Here is a 23,597-nt window from a genome sequence, read left to right as displayed (position 1 = left end):
TGGCTTGTGTGTTTTCGAATTGTAAAATAGTACTGCTATTGAAAAGCCAGTTTAAGGCTAAAAATAGGCACCTTGCCAAATCATGGTCAAGAGGTGGATGAAGTTAATTTTATTTGATTCCTGACTGTGTCTTGCTTATAAAAATGTGAATTGAGGATAAATGATTTTCGGTTATAGAAGGAAAATCAGGCATCCATGGCTGACAAGATGAAGTGTGAAGTGCTTTTTTTTTCTTTTTTGTTCCTATCCATCTATCAGCTCTTTTCTAAGTCGTTGACAGCCCTGACGAGCAATTGGGCTATTCGTTTCAAATCCATTCAAGTTATGCCTTCCTCCCCTGAATATTGAATGCCTTGGATCTGCCAATCTGCCACATTTGAGATAAAGAATGACATTGGATGCTTCTGGAATTTCTCATTCACATGACCGGTGCTAGTGTTAGTGCAGGCATTAGCACACTTGCTTCATTGTACTGGTTTGATTGAGCTTTTAAAAGTGCGATTTCGCAGGTTTTGTTTTGTTCCTCGTGCACATTACACGGCCTGTTTTTATTCTGTAGATTTAAAGATAGCAGCAAATGGAAAGTTTCCCATGTGGCATGGAGGCGTTAAGACAATCTGGTATTGTTTGTCATATTTTGGTTTAATTGATCTCAAACAGCTGCAGTAAAAATATAGAGATAAATACATGTCAGCCAGCAGATGCACACAGTGATTACAATCCATTTTTCCTGACCTCCTAATAGTAAAAAAAAAGAAAAATCAGTATAAATTGAAAAATGTTATTTCAGCTGCTTTCCTTCTTTTTTTCTAAATGAAATGTCATTTTTTTTCAGAGGGAGAAATCGATATAACTTTGTAAGCGTACAGTTTTCTAATGTAGGCTGCACATCAATGAGTTCGATTTAAATGCTGAGACTGGACAGGTTTGTATCTTATGCAAAATAATATGTTTGTAAATATGTGCATAATGCATACATACAGTGGTAACACTGCAGGATATGTGCAGAACGGGGTGTGTGTGTGTCTGTTTGTGTGTGTGTGTGTTTGTGTGTGTGTGTGTGTGTGTGTGTGTGTGTAATCGTTTGTTTGCAATATTTAGAAGAGTACAATATGACAAAAATGATAGTGGTTATTATACTGAGTGATTGGAATGGGTTTGGAGAGTTATTAATGGGGAATCCAATTTTTCGAGTGAATAGCCTAATAAATCTCTCTACTGGTTCATCAGGACACTCACAAAACACTCAACAGGAACATGTCAGGATAACCAGCATGCTCAAGGCAGAAATTGCCTTGTTTTCTTTACTTGGCAGGAGAGGCCAAGCAACTAGTCAATGCTTCATTTAAACAAAAAAATGCAAACCGTTTTCCTTTGGTTGTTTATTCAGAAAATGTTTCATTCAAATTTTTTTTTTTTTTTACATGGTAGCTGCTTGTTCGGGCCTGATGCTAGAATAAAATGTTAAAATTACATCCATTATACCATTAATTTGATCATTAAGATCTCTTGACACATAGCGCGTGTCTCCCAGCCCCACCACTCCCCTAAAAATAAAAAAAACATTTTCATAGCCAGGTAGCATTTAAAGCAGTCACAGCACACAACTCTGTGAGTGTATTATATAAAATTGCATCAATGCAAAGAATTGAGAAAAAAAACCTAAAAGAATTGAACATACTAACCTACACAAGCTGAATGCCAAAGGCAGAGGTGGTTATAGAATATGGACATTGCTTTAAGGTGAGAAAAAAGTATTGCCAGTGTTAACAATTGAAGAATGTCTGTGGTCAATAAAACTGTAAAAATAATTTACAGTTGGTGTAGCAGATAGTCATGTTATCTCATAGCTCCAGGGTTCATGGTTCAGTCCTGAGCTCCAGCTAGTGTTTGTGAGAGAGAAAATAAGAGAGAGTGAGAGTTAGTGAGTGATTTTAAACAGTGGTTTTTGGTGTCCTACAGTGGCTAAAATTGGTTATACAAGAATTAAAGGAATGCTGCTTTAAAAATACATTAGGCAATGTTGTATTATGCTAGATTAATTTAATTGTGGCCTGATTCATGTTGGGTTTTCCAGCATAGTGATATTTTGGGCCTTCTTTTGATTGTATTCTTTCTATTAATTTGTTTAACAAGTTGGGATCCCTTTTAAAGAAAATGGCCTGTCAGCCTTTGGTTATTGTGACCAAAATCATCGCAAAAATTACATTGTGTATAATAGTGTGGCAGGGTTCTGACCCGAACATAATGGTGTGTGTGTGTGTGTGTGGTGTGATGTCTCTGTTCAGCTCACATTTTCTTGTCAAGAAAAATTAGGGCAGGGCACAGAAGCACTGAGAATGTTCCAACCATCTTGCTGTTGACTGTGAGATTGTGTGTGTGTGTGTGTGTGTGTGTGTGTGTGTGTGTGTGTGTGTGTGCAAGCATGCTTATTTGTGTAAAAGCACATTGATGTCTACATGCATGACGCATTCCTGTGCATTCACTGGCTAGTAAATTTCACATGCACCATGTTGCAAAATATTTTTTTTTAAAGTATTGTAGTTTTTGGTGCTTCTTGTTTTAAAACACTTATGTATTGGATCAGTATCAGTGCCTGTCTTCTGGCGCCTCCCACCCTGACAGGCTCTTGTATTCTAGATGGTAGAAGGGAGAGTGTTTTTGAGAGGGAGTTTGAGGTGGCCTCAGAATCTAGTTCAGTGAGTTGTTGTATTCTCTGTGGAGGCATTATGTGGGTCATGTGGCAAGGAGAGAGATAGAAAGAATCAAGTGATAGAAAGGAAGAGAAAGGGTTGTTGTCATATCAAACAGGGCAGAGGGAGACACAGGAAACATTGAGCTTCATCCACACTATTTATTTTTGCATTTGTGTTGCTGAATATAATTTTTTTCAACTTATAATATAGAATGCTTTTATGTCTGAAAGTGTTCAAACTGTTGGCAAATTGTTGGTTTTATTTGTAATAAGTCTTATGGACATATATATATATATATTTTTTTTTACCACAAAATATAAATTTTAAAAAATGTTTAAAAAATGTGAGTTGTGTTCTCTACGCTGGTAAAATGCAATCTATGCAATTAATACAACTCAGATTCGGGCTGAAGAAAATGCTGCGTAAACCTACTTTTCCTCCTGATTCAGACCTGATCATCTACAAAATCAGATAAGCTTCAAATTTAACACCAAAATAGATTTCCTGCTCCTTGAGCTAATGCTCATTAGCTGGAGAATGCCTTTAGACACAGAGATGTAATCCTACTGGCATGTATTCTGCTTCATTAAAAAGAAAACAGATGTGTCAGAAGTGTTTTGGGAAAAAACTAATCTTTTAACCCCTAAACAAACAAGTTTGTATATGATAATTATGGCAAACAGCTGTAATTAGTACTTATATTTAAGGAACCATAAGTCTTTCATTATATTGATTAAAAAAAGAAAACAGAGAGAATTTCGCATATAATGCATTTTTGAATCAAAATCTTAATTTTGATTTCCATTATAAAACCATAACTACATCAAACCAGATCATATTAAACAGCAAAATGACAGGTGTGATTATGCAGTGTTGTCTTTCCTTCTTTTAACCAAGTGAATATACATTTTGTTGGGTTTCCTTCTGGCTGTTATAATAAACTTCACTCTTCTGGGAAGATTTTCCATTAGAATTTGGAGTGTGCCTGTGGAGATTTGTGCTCATTCAGCCACAAGGGGTGTTAATAAAATCATGTACTGATGTATGGTGACAGTGACAGGCATGGGGGCAGTCAGCATTCCAGTTCATCTGAAAGGTGTGCAATATGGATGAGGTCAGAGCTCTTTGGCAGGCCACTCAAGATCTTCCATTATAACCCATGTAAACCCTATCTTCATGGAGCTCACTTTGTGCAGTGGGGCACAAAGGGTCTCCTAGTTCCTCTTAGTTCCTCTTAGAATTCTAATCAATCCAAAAACATCTTGTACAATTTGGTGTGTCCAACTTTGAGGTAGTTACAGTTTGGGAAGAGCCACATATGGCTAGAAAAGTAAATATGTCCCAATACCTCTGTCCATATAGTGTATGTCAAAAAAATTGCAAAGAAAACTGTTCTCTCTGCTTCTGTGTGGCAACATTTAACAATGTTAAACCACATATTCTAATCTACTACATAACCCACATATGCAGATGCTGGATGCTGTGATGTATAAACAAACAGAAAAGCATGACATAGTTTCTAGGAAAAGTAATATCGGAATAGAACAATGGATTTTTTTTTTTTTTATAGTATAGGGACAAATTATTGCAAACTGTTAATATACTCTAAAGTTTACAATCTCCAAAAAATCTCTCTAAAGTCTCCAAATTTCCTGCAAGTACATCTTTAAATGTGAAATCTGTTGTTATGTTTTAATTGAGTTCAATGCATTGTGTGAAATCATAGAGTCCATCAATCCTTAATAGAAAAGCAGCTAGTTTTTTCCCTTCTCCCTCCATTTCCTTGTCACAGAGACTCACCAGGGGCCATCACAAGCTCTGCGGGTCGCCAAGATAATGCTGTCAAAAGTAGGCAGCCATGAGCCACCTTTGCCAGCAAACCAGAGTGGGAGATTTGCATGCTTAATTAAAGTCATATGTGGGTAGATATGGGGCTAATTGGACTAAAGATGAAAGGAGAGAGACAAAAGAGAGGTAGATGGGGGAAGATAGAGAGATATAGAGAGATTCCTCCAGACATACTGCTGAACGATAGTCTGTCCATGGCATGTGTTTCAGCTCTGGTTCATCATCCTCTATTGAGCTGCTTATCTCTTAGAGAAGAAAAAGAGCAAGTGTCAGTCAGAGAGCAAACACGCTTCATTGGCTGACCGTTACCATGGCAATGGTTGCCGGCCCACCGGGCCGAGATCCCATCGGGAGCAACAAGGAGAGACACCAGCCAAGCTGATGGATCTCCACGTCTCTGTCTCAGTTTTTTTAGTGCTATGTTTTAGCACCACACATAACAACACATTTTTAGTGTCAAAGTCTTACTTACAAAGTGGATCAATAAAGAAAAGCAAAATAGGACATTGCCTATAACAAAATCTTCTGAACGAAAAACCGAAAGAATGCAGATTTTTCACTTGTGAATGCTTTTAATTGGTGAACTAAATGTAATTCCAGGATTGGGATGGCTACTACTCTTTTATTTAAGCAATACTCTATGTTTTGCACTGAATCAATATTCTATATTTATATAGAATATTGATGTAGTGGGCACTACATCATCCAACACTGGGGATATCCAACACTGTAGTGGGCCCTACAGTGTTGGATATCACAAATACAGTGGTACCTCGACATACGAGTGCCCTAACATACGAGTTTTTTGAGATACGAGCGGTCACTCGGTCGATTTTTTGCTTTGATACGCGAGCAAAAACTTGAGATACGAGCTCAAGACGCCGCTGCTAGATGGCGAATCGAAGCCAGAAAGCGATGATTGTGACGAAAATTAAGATAAGCAAAGAAGAAAAAGTAAAAATTTTAAAGTTTAGGGATACGTAGTGTGCAGGAGTGATAGTAAAAAAACGAGTTGGGTAGAAAAGCTGAGACAGCATGCTTGGTTGACTCATCACCAAGTTGTAATACCTGTCTGAGTTGCACTCACCTGACGTTTGCAATGCGCAATTGGTGATCACCTTTGATTCCAAATACCCAATTTACCATTGTTCTAAATGATAGACCATTGTTTATCCAGACTTTGTGTCAAACTATCTGGTAGTGGGAGCTGGTATTTAATTGGTTAAGACTTTGGGTTACTGATCAGAAGGTTGGGTTTCAAGCCCCAGTATTGCCAAGCTGGCACTATTGTCTTCTTAGCCCTCTGTGCTCCTGGGTTGCTCTATCATGGCTGCCCCTGTGCTCTGACTCCGGCTTCCTAGCATTGCAGGGATATGCAAAGAAAGAATTTCAATGTGCTGTAATGTAGATGTAACAAGCTCCGTTACCTTTTACCCATTGTAAAGTAATAAATAAGAGTTTTATATATGAATTTTTCTTTCATTTTGTATATATTTCTCAAAAATACTCATTATCACTGCTTAATTGTGCTTAGATTCTTGATAGAGAATTCTTAACTGAATTCTTAATAGAAATTAATGCATTTCAAATATGGAGCTATTTAAATTTTTAGCATCATGAGTTAAGATGGAAGAAGAAATACAAGCATAAGCAAGATCAAGTAATGCTCTCTAAAGGAAAGCACTGGCTTGTCAATTGGAAATACTGTACCTTTAATAAAGTAAAATACCTATACATAAAGACTTGTCTGAGCTCAAAGCATTAACATTATACTGAGTGCAAGATTTCTATATCTTATAATATATACCATATACATATATAAAATGTATACAGTATCTTATTACTCACAAAAGTATTCAGTATATTTCAGCAACCATATTATTATATGTTTTGAAGGCACACTACTATAGAAATGAAAATTGGATATATTTTGGACTAATCAATGTACAGCTTGTATAGCAGTATAGATTTAAAAATAACTAAACATACTAATATCTAACTACTAAAGATATTTCAGCATGCAGCCCATATTGTCTAAATAACTGGCAACAAAAGTTAGTACACCCAGAGGGAAGCACCATTGTTATCCAGCACTGCCTTAATCCTCCTGGGCATGGAATTCACCAGAGCTGCACAGGTTGTTGCTGGCATCCTCTTTCACTCCTCCACAATGGTGGATGAAGTACACAAAGCAGGCATTTGAGTAAAAGTAGAGATACTAGAAAATATACTAGAAATGTGCTCCCTTTAAACTTTCACTTGAGTAAAAATACAAAAGTATTTGCCTTCAAATGTACCTAAGTGTCCAAGTAGCAGGATTTATTATGACTATAATGACTTATTAGCTGCTTTGAAACATTTCTCGAATCATCCTAAATATTTGCAACCTAGTTAAGTGCATTCTCAAAACAGTTTGTACAAATAGCCCAAACATTGGATTTCTTGCAAAAGCCTGTACTTTTCTTAAAATCCTTAGTTCATCTCTCAAAAGTATGAATTTGTGTCAATGAACAAGTCATTCCCATCAGAATAAAAAGTCCTTTTGTCATTGTACACAAACAAAATCACCATGTTCTGACAACATGACTAAACATGTTGGCGCACAGTTTCATGATTTCTGGATATAAACTATGGTTTGGATCACATTGACTGAAAATGCACAAAATTTGAATTCCTTCTGTACGTGATGACGTGATGATTATCTCAGATTCCACCAAGCAATTGATTTTATTGGAGCTCACTGTGCCCTGGGAAGAGCGCATGGAAGAGGCCAACGAGAGGAAGCAGGCTAAGTACCAAGAGTTAGTTGAAGAATGTAGAAGGGAGGGCTGGAAAACTAGTTGTGAGCCATTTAAGGTGGGCTGTAGAGGTTTTGCAGGGCGTTCACTCTGCAAAGTGCTCACTCAACTAGGAATTACTGGGGAGGCAAAGAGGAAGGCAATTAGAACTGCAACTGAAGCCACAGAGAAAGCCACTAGATGGCTTTGGATTAAGAGGGCATTACCGTGGGCAATTCCTACTGGGACACAGGCCGGAGTCTGATCAACCCCGGCTGGGTTGTCTGATGTTGAAAGACCCGAAACATCCAATGACCCCAGGATACATCACTGATGATGTGTCCCAGTGCATCTGCATGATGTATTTTGTATTATCAAGAGACCGTACAGGATTCACACTTTTATTGTAATACAAGTGTTTGTTTCTTAGTTGTTTTATCCATTTTTAGAATGTATAATTCTGTTTTTTGCTCTGTCTGTATACACTCTTCAATTTAAGGTTCACAAGATTCACTTTTGACCTGTTTTAGAGAACTAGTTAATTATTGGTTGATCTGATGCCGTTCACTCGCCTTTATTAGTGACATTCAAGATTCATCTGCACAATTCATTGATTCAACACATTTACAAAAAAAAAGGTTGAATAGAAATTTAAGATCACAGATGATGACGACTGGTTTAACCATTTTGCATTTAATGACTTCTACAATGAACTGATGCTGAGATCTTTTGGGGTTAAGACTATTCAGGTGAAACCAGTATAATATATTTTGATCAACTTCTTCTTTTTCTTCTTTCGGCTGCTCCCATTAGGGGTCGCCACAGCGGATCATCCGTCTCCATACCACCCTGTCCTCTACATCTGCCTCTTTCACACCAACTACCTGCATGTCTTCCCTCACCACATCCATTAACCTCCTCCTTGGCCTTCTTTTTTTCCTACTACCTGGTGGCTCCATTCCCAGCATTCTTCTACCAATATAATTCATGTCCCTCCTTTGCACATGTCCAAACCATCTCAATCTCGCCTCCCTCACCTTGTCACCAAAACATCCTACATGCGCTGTCCCTCTAATAAACTCATTTCTAATCTTGTCCATCCTCGTCACTCCCAACGAAAACCTTAACATCTTCAGCTCTGCTACCTCCAGCTCCATCTCCTGTCTTTTACTCAATGCCACTGTTTCTAATCCATACAACATCGCAGGTCTCACCACAGTCCTATAAACTTTCCCTTTCATTCTTGCAGATACCCTACTATCACAAATCACTCCTGTCACTCTTCCCCACCCACTCCACCCTGCCTGCACTCTTTTCTTTACTTCTCTAACACACTCTCCATTATTTTGCACTGTTGACCCCAGGTACCTGAACTCCTCCACCTTTTCCAGCTCCTCTCTCTGCAACCGCATCACTCCACTGCCCTCCCTCTCATTCACACATATGTACTCTGTCTTTCTCCTTCTGACTCTCATTCCCCTTCTCTCCAGCGCATATCTCCACCTCTCCAGGCTCTTCTCAACCTGCTCCCTACTCTCACCACAAATCACAATATCATCCGCAAACATCATAGTCCAGGGAGACTCCTGTCTGACCTCGTCCGTCAACCTGTCCATCACCACTGCAAACAGGAAAGGGCTCAGGGCTGATCCTTGATGCAGTCCAACCTTCACCCTGAACGAGTCTGTCGTACCTACTGCACACTTCACTGCCGTCACACTGTCCTCATACATGTCCTGCACCACCCTCACATACTTCTCTGACACACCTGACTTCCTCATACAATACCACAACTCCTCTCTTGGCACTCTGTCGTACGCTTTCTCTAAATCCACAAATACACAATGCAATTCCTTCTGTCCTTCTCTATACTTCTCCATCAACATCCTCAAAGCAAATAAGGCATCTGTGGTGCTCTTCCTCGGCATGAAACCATACTGTTGCTCACAGATGGTCACCTCTTCTCTCAGCCTGGCTTCCACTACTCTTTCCCATAACTTCATGGTGTGACTGATCAACTTAATTCCCCTGTAGTTACTGCAAGACTGCACATCTCCTTTATGCTTAAAGATCGGTACCAGCACACTTCTTCTCCATTCCTCAGGCATCTTCTCACCTTCCAAAATCCTGTTAAACAATCTGGTCAAAAACTCCACTGCCATCTCTCCTAAACATCTCCACGCTTCTACCGGTATGTCATCTGGTCCAACCGACTTTCCACTCTTCATCCTCTTAATCGCTGCTCTCACTTCCTCCTTACTAATCCTATCTACATCCTGCTTCACCAACTCCACATCATCCAACCTTCTCTCTCTCTGATTTTCCTCATTCATCAGCTGCTCAAAATACTCCCTCCACCTTCTCAACACACTCTCCTCACTAGTCAACACATTTCCTCTCCATCCTTTACTGCTCTAACTTGCAGTACATCCTTCCCAGCTCGGTCCCTCTGCCTGGCCAATCGGTATAAATCCTTTTCTCCTTCCTTAGTGTCCAACCTCTCATACAGCTCCTCATATGCCTTTTCCTTGGCTTTCGCCACATCCTCTTAACCTGCTGCCGCATCCCTTGTACTCCTGCCTACTTTTCTCATCACTCTGTCTATCCCACTTCTGTTTTGCCAACCTCTTTCTCCTTATGCTCTCCTGCACTTCCTCATTCCACCACCACATCTCCTTGTCTTGCTTTCTATTTCCAGATGTCACACCAAGTACTTTTCTAGCTGCCTCCTCATCACTCCTGCAGTAGTTGCCCAATCATCCAACACCTCTTCAACACCACCAAGCCTCTGTCTGACCTCTTCCCTGAACCTCACACTACACTCTTCCTCCTTCAGTTTCCACCATCTTATTCTTCTTTCAGTCCTCACTCTCCTCCTCCTCTTCTTCGCCTCCAAAACCATCCTACAGACCACCATCCGATGCTGTCTAGCTACACTGTCCCCTGCCAACACCTTACAGTCTCCAATCTCCTTCAGGTGCATCTCCTGCATAGCACATAGTCCACCTGTGTGCACCTTCCTCCACTCTTATACGTCACCCTATGATCCTCCTTCTTCTTAAAATAAGTGTTCACCACTGCCATTTCCATCCTTTTAGCAAAATCTACCACCATCTGCCCTTCCACATTCCTCTCCTTAAAACCATACCTACCCATCACCTCCTCATCACCTCTGTTCCCTTTACCTACATGCCCATTAAAGTCTGCCCCAATCACCAATCGTTCTTTCCTAGGTACACCATCTACCACTTCATCTAATTCACTCCAGAATTTTTCCTTCTCCTCCATCTCACAGCCAACTTGTGGAGCATAGGCACTGATGACATTTATCATCATCACTCTTACTGTACTCTTCCTTCAGAATCACTCCTACACCATTTCTCTTTGCATCCACATCATGATAAAACAGTTTAAATCCACCTCCAATGTTCCTGGCCTTACTTCCTTTCCACTTGGTCTCCTGAACACACAGCATATCTACCTTTCTCCTCTCCATCATATCAGCTATGTCTCTCCCTTTACCCCTCATAGTACCAACATTTAAAGTATCAACCCGAACCTCCATTCTCCTACACTGCTACTTTCCCTGCCGTCTCTGTAGACGTCTTCCTCCTCTCCTTCTCCTCCTTCGGCCAACAGTAGCCCAATTTCCACCGGTACCCTGTCGGCTAACGATACCTGTGGCGGTCGTTGTTAACCCGGGCCTCGACCGATCTGGTATGAAATTCTCATTTGTGATCCGCATATTTGATTTGGCACATGTTTTTACGCTGGATGCCCTTCCTAACGCAACCCTCCCCATTTACCCGGGCTTGGGACCGGCACTAAGAGTGCACTGGCTTGTGCATCCATAATGGCTGGGTTAATATATTTTGATCAACATGAATCAATATTTTACTTTGAAATGTAGTGAACTTAAAGTAAAGGTCTCCCCAAACAGAAATACTTGAGCATTTACATCATTTACATTCACGAACATTTATCATAATTTCCGGACTATTAAGCGCACCCAAATATAAGATGCACCCACTGAATTTTACAAAGATTTAAAATTTGAACATAAATACGCCACACCTGTCTATAAGCCGCAGATGTCTACATTGAAACTAATTAACTTTACACAGGCTTTAACAAAAGACAGTGTCTGTTACACGGCTTGTATCTAAACAGTAGCCTACCAAGAAAGTCATTGTTCACTGTCTTCCTCCTTCCTTTACAACAATTTCTCTCGGGAGTTTATCTTTTGGCATCATCGTGCGTTTAAAAATCACTATCGGTGGAAGCTTTTCTTCCGATGTCGTGCAGCTCAAAACACAGGTGAAGTGCTTTTTTTGATGCCCGGTTGTTTTCAGCATGACGAATGATTCGCCTTTCCTGTTGACAGAGTGGGACTGAGTGAGAGGCAGGTAAAACGTCAAAGGAACCTCATCCATATTTATGACTTGGTGCGGGCTGATTCACTGGGAGTGCACCCGATTTGATATTAAGAATTTAATTGGTTCACCTTAACCCATTCGACAATTTCATTGGTCTAATGGTATGGGGCTCAGTTTTTTGGCTTGAAGCTTGTGAAACCGGGAAAAACCCAGGAAAAATCCATTAATTAACCGCTTCGTTGTTTAAACCGAGGGGTTCAAATAGTGGGGCAAAAGTAGCAGCTTATAGTCCGGAAAATACGGTACATTTACTTCGTTACTGTTCACCAGTGGTCTTCCATAATGACATCACGGAGCAGGATGTTAGACACATGGCGCTGGTATACCTTCCGCTTGAGGATGATCCACAGGTGCTCAATAGGGTTCAGGTCTGGAGACATAGTACTTGGCCACTCCATCACCATCATTGGAAAACTGCTGTATAGCCTAGTTTTTGAAGGGAGGGCGTCATGTTCTGATTTAGAATGTTAAAGTACATGTTGGAATCCATGTTTCCCTCAATTAACTGCAGCTCCCCAGTACCAGCAGCACTCTCGCAGCCCCAGACCATCATGCTACAACCACCATGCTTGACTGTAGGTAAAACACAATTTTCTTGGTACTCTTCACCAGGGCATCAGAACACATGCTGGACACCATCTGAACCAAACAAGTTTATCTTAGTCTCAGACCACAGGACATGGTTCTAGTAAGTCATGCTCTTGGACAGGTTGTCTTCAGCAAACTGTTTGCGGGCTTTCTTGTAAGCCAGCTTAAGAAGAGACTTCCTTCTGGGACAGTGTGAGGCATATGGTCTGAGTACTGACAAGCGGACATTCCACTTCTGCAACTTCTAAGGCAATGCTGGCAGCACTCATGCTCATGTTTTTTAAAGCCAGCTTCTGCATAGGAAGCACAGCATGAGGACTTGACTTCTTTGATCGACCCTTGCGGGGCCTGTTCCGAGTGGAACCCGTATGCATATGACCTTGGCCACTGTTATCGATCTTCTTATGTAGCCTAGGCCATCTTTGTGGAGGGCAACAATTCTAATTCTCCAATCCTCAGATAGTTCTTTGCCATGAGGTGGTCAATATGAGAGAATTGTACCCAAAGCACCAAATTAAAAAATGCTGTAATACAAAGTACACAAATTTGTTTTGTTGAGCTGTTATCATTTAGGGTGTACTCCCTTTTTTTTTGGCAGCACTTTTGAAAATAATGGCTGTATGTTGAGTTATTTTCAGAGGCACAGTAAATTTGTACTGCTATATAAGCGGCACATTCACTACTCTAAAATAGTTTAATTTCTATAATATTGTCCCTGGCTGAAATGTGTACTCACTTTTGCGAGATACATTCTGTCTATATATATATATATATATATATATATATATATATATATATATATATATATATATATATATATATACATATAACACATTTTTTAGAGCAGTTATGTGGAAGGACATTGAGCACACGACTGACGAGATTCTTTGTTAAAGAGTTTTTCTGTGTTTAGCATACACTGCCTTTTGCAAATCATTTTTAATTTCCCAATTACACACACGCCTACACCACTGACTGTACCACTTTAAATAACAAGGTGTCTCAGCAGTAGCCTTCTCGTTTGTTCTGCTACTCGTCTGTCTTCTGTCTCTGGGTTTTCATGCTGCGGCCCAACAGGAGCCTGATGGCTGCTGGGTGTCTGGGCTTTAATTAAACAAACTGCTCTTCCTTTGCCATAAGGGCTCCTGAAGCTGTCTTACTCTCCCTGTTTCTCTCTTCTGATTTGTCCCCTTTATCCTGTACCTGTCTCTATCTTCTGTAACTATATCTCACCTTCAGAAGCCAGACAAGTGTTAAAAAAAAAAAGAAAAAAGATGCTTCCAGGGGTGGAGCATCCAAATCTGAGAATAGTGGGGTTTTTTTTCTGTTTTTTTTTTTTTTAATATATACTAGATATTCCCTTCTGTCTTTCTTTTCAGTTGCTGTCTCTTATAATATACATCTCTATCATGTTCTCAAGGAGTAGCTTGTTCAGACAAATTATAAGTAGATTATTCAAATTGAAACAATATTTGCAGTCATAAGCCTTAGCAAAAATGTTACTTTAAAGAGTGCACTCATCTCCCAGCATTCACCAGGAATGACAAATTAGGGGTGATGGTGAGACAGGAAAAATGGAGAATGGGTGAATTATCTTTGTACAGTTCCAGAAGAGTGTCTTGCAGTAAAAGACCACTTGTCCTGCTCATTCATTTAGGGAAAGAGAGCAACAGAGATGGTCTGTTAGGTTTGTTTACCAAGGGTGTGTGTTTGTGTGTGTGTGGGTAGGAGAGTGGTTGGGTGGATGAGTGGATGTATCCAGCAGATGGTATGTTATAGTCTTATACAAGAAAGTTGGAAAGTGTACTGTATATATCTCTCTTGAGTGTGTTTCAGTCATTAAAGGACAATAATTATTTCTGTTTGTGTGTGTGTGTGTGTGTGTGTGTGTGTGTGTGTGTGTGTGTGTGTGTGTGTGTGTGTGTGTTTAAGAAAGAGATGAAGGGTGAGAAAGTCACAAGTGAGATTGATAGTAAGTGTGAATTGTCTGGAGTATCTACTGCTTTGTTCATATGCTACTAGGAGAGGATTTTTCAGGTGCAGCGTCCCACAGCCACTTTCAGTTTTAGATTTGAAACCTTTTTTAAACCTGTGCCAAATGACACATTGGGCCAAACGATGCTGTGTTGTGAGAAAAAAACTACTCGACATGGAGATTAAAAAACACAATGGAGGACAGAAGAGCAGTCTGTTTCTTTTTATCTGCTTTTGTCACTCGTGTAGTGCTCAGGTTTAAGTTTGCTACCGTGTCACTCTCAGGGGTTAAGTACGCTGTATGAGGTGTCACAGCAGCACAAAGAGTTCCTTCTTCTCACTGCTCATACACACAGTGTGCTTTTCCACAGTCTCACACTCGGGATGCTGTAATGATTCCAAAGGCGAGGTTCGCTCCCACACCTACTGCCACAGGCATCGTTCTGCTTATGGATTAAAGTCACCACAGGATATTTCTGTCATGATGATTTTCAGAGAGATTTAATGATCTCCTCAGTTTAATATTCACCTCAACCCTCATTTTTAAAGCAGTTTTAAATAACAACATTTGACCAAAGTAAAAAAAAAAAAAAAAAAAAAAGATCTGTAAAATATCATATAAACATAGATAAGTATTTAATTTTATCAAACAGGTATACAGAAACAATTGACCACCAAAACCAAAGCATTGATAAAAAATAAAATACATGACACAACCACATCCTGGAAAAATATTAATCTAACATTTTAATTTAAAAACTGTGGCACACATGATTTCCCATGAGAGACTGTTCTATACCCTCGGCATAGTTACTACTAAGTTACAGTCATTACTAAGTGAGTCACTACTAAGTTGCAGTCATTATTAAGGCACAGTGTGCTTCAGTGGCACTGTATAATGGCTGACTCTGACCCCAGCTTCCTCACATCACTGGGATATGTGAAGAAAGTATTTCACAGTGTTGTAATGTACATGTGACAAGTAAAAGCCCCCCTTTACCTTCACTACTAAGTCTTTGTGCTATCACAATCACAACTAGTCAAGTTTTTTTCTATAGCGCTTTTCACAACAGACATTGTCTCAAAGCAGCTTTACAGAAATCAAAAGTCAAGGTAAATGGTGTGCATTTATCCCTGATGAGCAAGCTGTGGCGACTACATCATAGTCATTTTTAAATGTCATGATCGTAGAACATGGAACATGGAACAGTTACTGGTCTAAAGGTCTCAGATACACGCAAGCACTCTGTAAATATATAAGGGTGCAAGATTACGTGCAAACACGATAAAGCCGAAGTAATAAAGACTCCATTCTTAGTGGCAGGGAACAATCTCATAGTTGCGTTGCTGTAATCTAACTACAGAAGCTTGGATGATGCCAAAATTTTGCTGCTCATTTTTGAAGTCACAGTTAAATACGATCTTTACCTGTTGTCTAAGCTCCTACTCTCAGTTGAAATGTAAAATAGTGCTGAATTTTTCGTTCCCTGATTTTTTTTTTCTGACACAAAAAAAAAAGTGGTTTGGTGAGACATCTTGACAGTACTGTAATAATAATAGTCAGTGAGCACTGTCAGGGGTGTCAAATCAGAATTTGAAGGAAATTTGTATGCATGCATCATGTGCCAGCTCAGATTTGTCAAACATTATCACGCCCCAACTTTTCACATGAAATTCATCGTTCTACACTGTGATCAGCAGCCATTCTGGAGAAAGAGAGTGAGAAAGAGCACAAGCAAGTAAGAGCCATGTATAAGCCAGAATAGGACAAAAAGTATTCAGGCATGATGGGCTGTTATATTTTTTCTTGATGGACTGGTTAGATATTTATTAGATTTTCTATTTTGTTGGGAGGCTTTTGAATGATCGTTGTTCGTTTTATGCTGTTGTGGAATTTGTATCATTACGCCGCTGTGAAGTTAATTTAGCTTTAGAGATAATGATAGGATGAGTTAAGGAATGAAGTGCTTTGTGTTTGGTATGCTTTTGTGGATTTTTGTCCTTCAAAATTTGTTACACGTTTCAGACATGAATTTGGTGGTGGTTTTACTCTCTTTAAATAAGGTGAGGATTGATGGCCTAGCATGATAATGAAAACTTTTGTAAAAAAGTATGGTGTGAAGTCAGAGCTTGTAGTTTCTCTAGTTAACATTACTAGAGGACTAGATATTGACTACAATTTATTTAGTTTATAAGCTGCAGAATGAGCACAATTAGACTGTGGTATGTTGGGTCATCACAATAAGTGTTAACCAGCTGACAGAAGAATTAGTTTTTTTTAACCCACTTCTCACAAAGATCACTAATTACAACTGTTATGTATAAATAGCACTTTTTAAATGCTCGGTTTATTTAGCTGATTATCCCAAATATCTCCCAAATACTAGCCTGTCAGTAAACCTTTGGTGTTTTTACATTTACAATATAGTCAGAACATCATTGTTTGGAGCACATCCATGAATTCCCCTTGAATGCACTATACTTAACATTGGCAGCTCTCGTGGCTTTTTAAAATTAAGATAAATCAAAAGTGCTGCTGGAAATAATTCTTGGAACATCATTGTGGTTCCAAGATACCAAGGTACCATTGTGGTACCTTGATGAAATTTATGCAAATGTCCTTATTTGGAAAACATTATGAATGTTTTATTTTATTAATATTAACATATTAGATGCTTTGTTATATTAATATTGCTGTCTAGTGTTCAGTCTACTGTAATTTGAGATATTGTTTTAATACTTACACATTTCTGTATATGCAACTCTCTGTGTCTCTCACGCTCTTTCACTTCTCTTTTTTCTCTTATAAAAGAAATATACCATGCCCTAATGCTCGATTCACTTCTGTCTTTCTAGTTCACTGAAACTCATAAGACAGCGTAAGGAAAGGGGTCGTGCATTATTAGTTCTTTTTTTCTTTTTTACTTTGTAATACTCAGTGAAGTGTTTGAGATTCAGATTAGCACATCAGGTGGAAGTCCTCTAGCCTCCAGGCTCCTGTAGCCATTAGAAACAGTAATGTAGCCCAGACAGCTGATGACATTATATGTTGTATTATGATAGTAAAGACATGATATGGGGATTTCACTTACAGACAGCATGTCTTTTATATGTGGTACCATCAATGTACTGCAATGTACTGCCTTAATCAAGTCTCAGTATCTGCATTGGATATTAGTGGGTACTGTCCTGACTATTGGTTACCCACAATAGTTTTTGGTCAGTCACCCCTGCACAAAATCTTTTTTGAATATCCGGTCACTATCAACAAAAAAAAGTGTTAGCCCTATTGTCTGGGAGATTGAGATTTTGAATCACAACAATGTCAAAGTCATCATTTTTTTTAAAGATAATGAGGACATTTAACATATTTGGACCTGTGCTAGCCATGCATCTAGTATATACTACAAAAAATTAATTTAGGCAATTGGAGTTATTATATTATTATATATTATATTTAATATTATAATATTATTTTATATTATATCGAAGCTATTATAAGATTACAAGAAGCTAAATACAACATAATTAAACATGTTATTACTCATACAAGGCTTATATAAATAAATGCTTTAAATCAAATTCTAGAACAAATGCTTTAAAAACATTTAATAATATTGTTTGGTCTTGTAATTTTTGTAATCTTGTATTCAATAATAGAAAATACTAGATCAATTGGACAACATTTTAGGACATTTCCATTAAGTTTTTCCATGGGTAAATGGTTGTGCAGAAATTTGCTGTTAAACAATAAACTTAGATATTAGAAATGTTATCCTTTATATTATTTACTGTACTGCCCAGAATAATGTTCTTACAGCTTTTAAAATTTTGTCTAGTGCTGCTAAACTCCAAAATGACTGATTCCACTATTAAAAGTCTGTTGTGTAATGCATTTTATGTATATTGCAAATCAAGTTTAATTAAACACATACACATCTGCAGCTTCGACCCAACTGACTCTATCTCATATGTTGAAATGACGTCCCTGGTGATTTGTAAGCATTGCAAATCACAGGTTTAGCTCGGGTACTTTTAAAATATGCAGGGTTTAATCCATTGGAACTGAGCTCTGTTGAATTTTCCGCTTTTTAATGATAGTGGTGAGCCTTAACATTTACATATGGACCGAAACTAATGGTCAAGTTTCAAATAATCAACTAAACTTTTGTGGATTTTAAGTTGCAGGCTAATAAACTGAGCATTGCACTGTATCTCAGAATGAGGCAAATGATAAGCTGCAGATGTTGATGGAATGATGAGAAAAAAAAAGAATAAATGTAGTATATAATTAATAAAATGCTTATAAATAATGTAAAATAGCTTATGTAGTGCAAAATATTGGTTTTCTGTGGTGATTTTTAATTTTTATGCACACTTGGCAATGATTTGTTTCCTTTCATCCCTGTTTTGTACCTTTTCCAGCCCTGTATTGCTGAGCCAATATTTTAATTGCCAGTGTATTTTGCTTGTCATTTTGTTCAGTTGCATTTAGCTTGTGAAACAAAACCAAACTAAATAGCGAAGCAAATCAAAAGTATCAATTTCATTCTGATTCAGACTTGGTAAATAGATAATTAGGTGTGAAAGCACCTTAATACATCTTTAGCAGCATTAGAAATTACAGCCTGCAAGTCTATTTCTCCTGTCAGGCAGAAGGCACTGTGATAATCCAAAGCTGAATAATCCACCTGCGACTTTTACACAATCCAACTGGCTGAGGTCTACCAGAGATAAAAATATTAAAAAATGCCACTTTATATATCTCCAAAAATGTATTTGTAAACAAAATGATGAGGCAGGCAATGTGACTGTGACCCATTAATTAATGTTCATAGGGAACGAATGGGAATGATGCAAATACTGTGTAAATATTGAATTTTTTTTTCGTCCCATCAGCAGTACAAGTCTGACAGGGTACAATTGATGCATGGCGCATTGCAGCTCGGGCCTGTTTCTACTTTAGTGACGATTGCTAGAAATCAAGTGAAAATGGCTTTTAAATTTAGTGTGTCTCCGACATCATCTCTGTTGGTGGTGTATGGAGTAAATGTAGGTCCTTATGGTTTTCCTCATAAAATATCAAATAACAAAATGGTCTGTAAAGTGTTTCTGCTGCGTGCATTCGACATCATTAAGCTCATTTGGTGTTTCCAGTATGCTGAGTAAATGTAGATGTTCGTAATGGATGTCCTCACCTGGCTGAGGCCCAAATCAGGACCAAACGGAGAACTCTGTCTCCTCATTTAGTCACCTCCTCTGCTCCCGCAGTGCCAGAAGCCTGTTAGCACGAATGCCTCATGTACTAACCCACAGGGTGGGAAGACATCACACACTCACACATACTCACACATACACACACATTACAGTATCCCAGACTAGGGTTGTGTTTAAGAGGGAACTTGACGTCTTTTTGTGTTTCGGACAAAACAGATGTATTTGCAACACTATAAGTATTTTCAATGGCAAGTATTGGAAATGTGAAACTCTGTGTCAAATGTACTTTGTTTTCATATTTTATGTGTGTGTGTATGTGTGTGCACATGTTAACAATGCTAACAATAGTTTTTATTTGTGTCTGTGTGTCTTTGAGCGTGTGTGTGGGTGACTGTGGGTATATCTGTGCGTGGGTGTGTGTGTGTGTGTGGGAGTGTGCGCAGGTTTGGAATGTTGTCAGTATGGTTTTAAGTGTCTTTGCGTGCGTGCGTGCGTGTGTGTCACAGTTCACCCCTGATACTGTCATGTCATGTTTTACGGCTGCTCCCTCCTGTCCTAATCACAGGTAATTAGATTGTGAAGGCCAAGAGATGAGTATAGTTGATGCTTATAAACTCTTGCCTTTATCTGGCATAACGTTGTCTTGTTACACCCATACCCCCTAAATGTGGATTGTGATGCTCAAAAAGCACATACCGTACGAATGACCAGGTGTCTGCGATCTTTTGGCAATTTAGTGTATTAATTATAAGTTAAATATTGTGTAATTAAAAAGGTGTCCTTTTCTCTTTCTACAGAAATCTGCTCGACATGGACACTTTCTCCAAATCAGATCCAAGTAAGATTATATTCTATTATGCTCTTTCTGTATCTTCTTGTCCTTCTTCTTCTTTTAAAAACTTTGTTCACTTCTTTAGTTTTGTGCTGGAGATATGAGACAAATGAACTGTATAGTTAATAAAGCCTATTTCAGCCTGAAACCTCTTTTTTTATTCCTCAAAGTGTCTACTTCAGACCTAATTCAGTCCTTTCATCATGTTTTTAATTTGCTGAGGGTTAACACTGTTACTCAATGATTCAACCTTCTGATCACAGCTTACTGAGCCACCAATATGTGGCAGCCATCTTGGGCACTGAAGAGTTTTTTTGTAAACCCCATGCTTCCAATGTTTGATGGTGTAATTATACAGGACAGGTGCAAGTTATGTGGATGATGTTGCAGTTTGAAAATGATTGAAAGCACTACACACTTCTGTGTTGATTAGTCTTGCAGGTGGAAACACTGGCTCCTGCATAACTCTTTTGAAGTATAAAGTTTGCAGACATTGTTCCCAGTTCAGTTCAGTTACCAGTTCAGTTGGTTCACTTAATAGAACATATTTAATATGTTTCAGCTTTACGTCTTCATCAGTATTCCTTTTTTATTTTATTAGATTTATAAGAATGAATAATGTGTGCAGACTTCACTTGCCAATAGAATAATGCTGTAATTTTTATTGTAGTTTGTAGTGTAGGTGTTTATGGTCATTTTAATTTAAAAATCAAGATTCCTGTAGCTTAATGTTGTTTGTTGTTACAAGAAAGATATTTGGGTGGGATAGATTTTCTCGTTAGCTTTAATAAAGTAATGCCTCAAGTGCAAAACCAGACGCCAGTTTACCTTGTGAAAATAACATTACAATGGGTAAGTAGGGAATTGCGTACATTTTTATTAAATTACACTCTGTTTTTATTGGTGCTTTATTTCAGCACATTTTTTATGTTTTTCTGCTCTGCACTACTCACCTGGCTCAGATGTTGCTGGAGATGCATGCACACAGAAACTCTCTTACGCAGACAGATCCAGCAACCAGCCATTATCTCATGTTATCCAAGGCAGCAACCCCCCATATAAAGTAAGGATTCCATCATAAACAAAATTCTTACACACTTCCTTAGTGCGTCACTGAACTTTTTTGTTCGTGCAGTGATTGTGTGAAGTGTGCTTTGAGCTCCAGTGACTAATCTTGATGTGCATGTGGTGAGGGCTGCAGATATAGAAACAAGGTGGGCGGCCAACTTATGGCAACATTTGCCTTGAACAGGAATATAACGAATCATGCAAGCCTGGCATTAAATATCAGATGAGGGCTATACTGGAATAGGCATAAAGAGGTATTTTTCTTAAATACATTAAATTGTTTATTCTGCCACTTCAGGCAATCGGAATTATTTTAATCCAATTTCAGATTCCAAAAAAACTGTTTATATTCAGTGTAAACATTGCAATCCAATTTGAACATTTATTTGTATTACATTATATTATCATATTATGTACATTGCCAGGCCAAAATAAAGTCCCCACCTACTTGAACTAACCAAACAGATAAGAGGCTTCCATTGAATAATTACAGCAGTTTCAGCTGACAACAGGTTATTTAACCCTACTTGATGCAGTGAGTGGCTTCTAATTTTCCTTGATCAAATTATTGACCTGCATCAAGCAAAGAACACAAGTAATGGGAAACTACAACAATTGGGCTGAGACTGTCCAACATATTATTAAAACCTGGAAAGATAGTGGTGAAGCTTCATCCTTCAGAAAGTAATGTGGGTGGAAAAATATTGAATGATCTTGTGGTGAAATCAAATAGTAAAAACACAGTAGTAGTATAGTAGGCTTTCATTATTATTGAAAATAAGAGCATTTCCACATGAAATTGAGACTATTTGAAAAAAATAAAGAGAGAAAAAAAAGATTTCAGTTTGTTCAGGAGCATGAAGACTAGACTCTGAAGCAATAAAAACAAAACGTCATGTGGTCTGATGAGTCCAGATTTATCCTGTTCCGGAGTGATGGGCAAATCAGGGTAAAAAGTGAGGCTGAAGTGTTTGTATCCTGGACAGCCTTGGGGAACTCCAATCACTGCTTGGTTCCAACATACATACAGAAAAATCTGCATAAGATCTAAAATCTGCTAAGCCTGTAGTCAAAACAGTGACGAGATGGACCAGTGAGGCAAAGCAGGAACTATACGACTCTGAAAAGCAGGTTTTCAGCTAACGAGCCTGCACCTGTGTGGAAAGGCCTGCAAGATATCACAAAATACAGGAGACCACCCCTCCCCATTAAAGCAAATAAAGTCCTGGCTGATGACCTCAACACCTACTGCAGGTTTAAGAACAATATCTTCATACCTTTCATCCAACCCAGCCCACTGACTGACCCCATCACACCCCTGGGAACTCCTCTAACAACTCCTCCCAGCACAAGTTACGCTCATGATATGTGAAGAGGATGTGTCTCTTTCAGACCAACTGGCTCAGATCACAGATCACTGGAACTGTGTGAGGTCCACTCCTGCTTTAAACTCATCCGGGTCCCCAAGAAAACCTCCATCACTAGACTGATTGACTACAGGCCTGTCGCTCTGACATCTGTCGTCATGAAGACCTTTGAGCAGCTGGTATTGGCCCACCTAAAGAATGTAACAGAACAGCTGCTGGATCCACTACAGTTTGCCTACCGAGCAAACAGATCGCTAAATGACGCAGTCAACACGGGGCTACACTACATTCTGCAACACCTTGACTGCCCAGGGACATATGCCTGGATTCTGTTTGTCGACTTCAGTTTAGCTTTTAATACAATAATCCAGGAAATTCTCTACTCCAACTCCTAAAGTTTACTATACCCCCTGCCACCTGTCAGTGGATCACCAGCTTCCTGACAGGAAGGAAAGAACAGGTGAAACTTTTCCCATGGTCCCGAGCCGTCCGATTTTGGATGCTGGTCAGCATGCTGCTAGCTGAGAGCCAGTCTCGCACTTCTCACACCCATCTGCCTCCCTCTCGCAGCCACGTAAACAGAGGTTAAAAGCTTCAAGAAAGCACGAATGATATTGTAGGGGTCGACCTTACAAAGTAAAGGTGGGGTCGGAGCCTGATCTCAGGTCAACCTGTCTGTCAAGACAGACATGGTGTCATAGGAGCTTCTGTAGTTGGTCACGCCCAAAGCGATTCCTGAGCGACACCGAGCGAAGTTAGAAAAAGAACAGCTTTTATCTGCCTTTCTTTCAGTC

At 39.0% G+C, this 23,597-nt stretch overlaps 1 protein-coding gene across 1 annotated transcript in view; it reads left to right on the top strand.

The window, feature by feature from the left end:
* The window catches only part of LOC124401014 (copine-8), a 140,564-nt gene that overhangs the window by 18,550 nt on the left and 98,417 nt on the right, over window positions 1–23,597 (top strand). Inside the window, exon 2 of the mRNA XM_046872901.1 lies at window positions 20,334–20,374. Within this exon, the coding sequence (XP_046728857.1) occupies window positions 20,334–20,374 (41 nt within the window). The remainder of the gene's footprint in view (window positions 1–20,333; window positions 20,375–23,597) is intronic.

Source organism: Silurus meridionalis, chromosome 18 (genome assembly GCF_014805685.1).
Source record: "Silurus meridionalis isolate SWU-2019-XX chromosome 18, ASM1480568v1, whole genome shotgun sequence".
NCBI lineage: Eukaryota > Metazoa > Chordata > Actinopteri > Siluriformes > Siluridae > Silurus > Silurus meridionalis.
The sequence above is the reverse complement of the archived record's forward strand: the minus strand, read 5'-3'. Positions and strand labels throughout refer to the sequence as shown.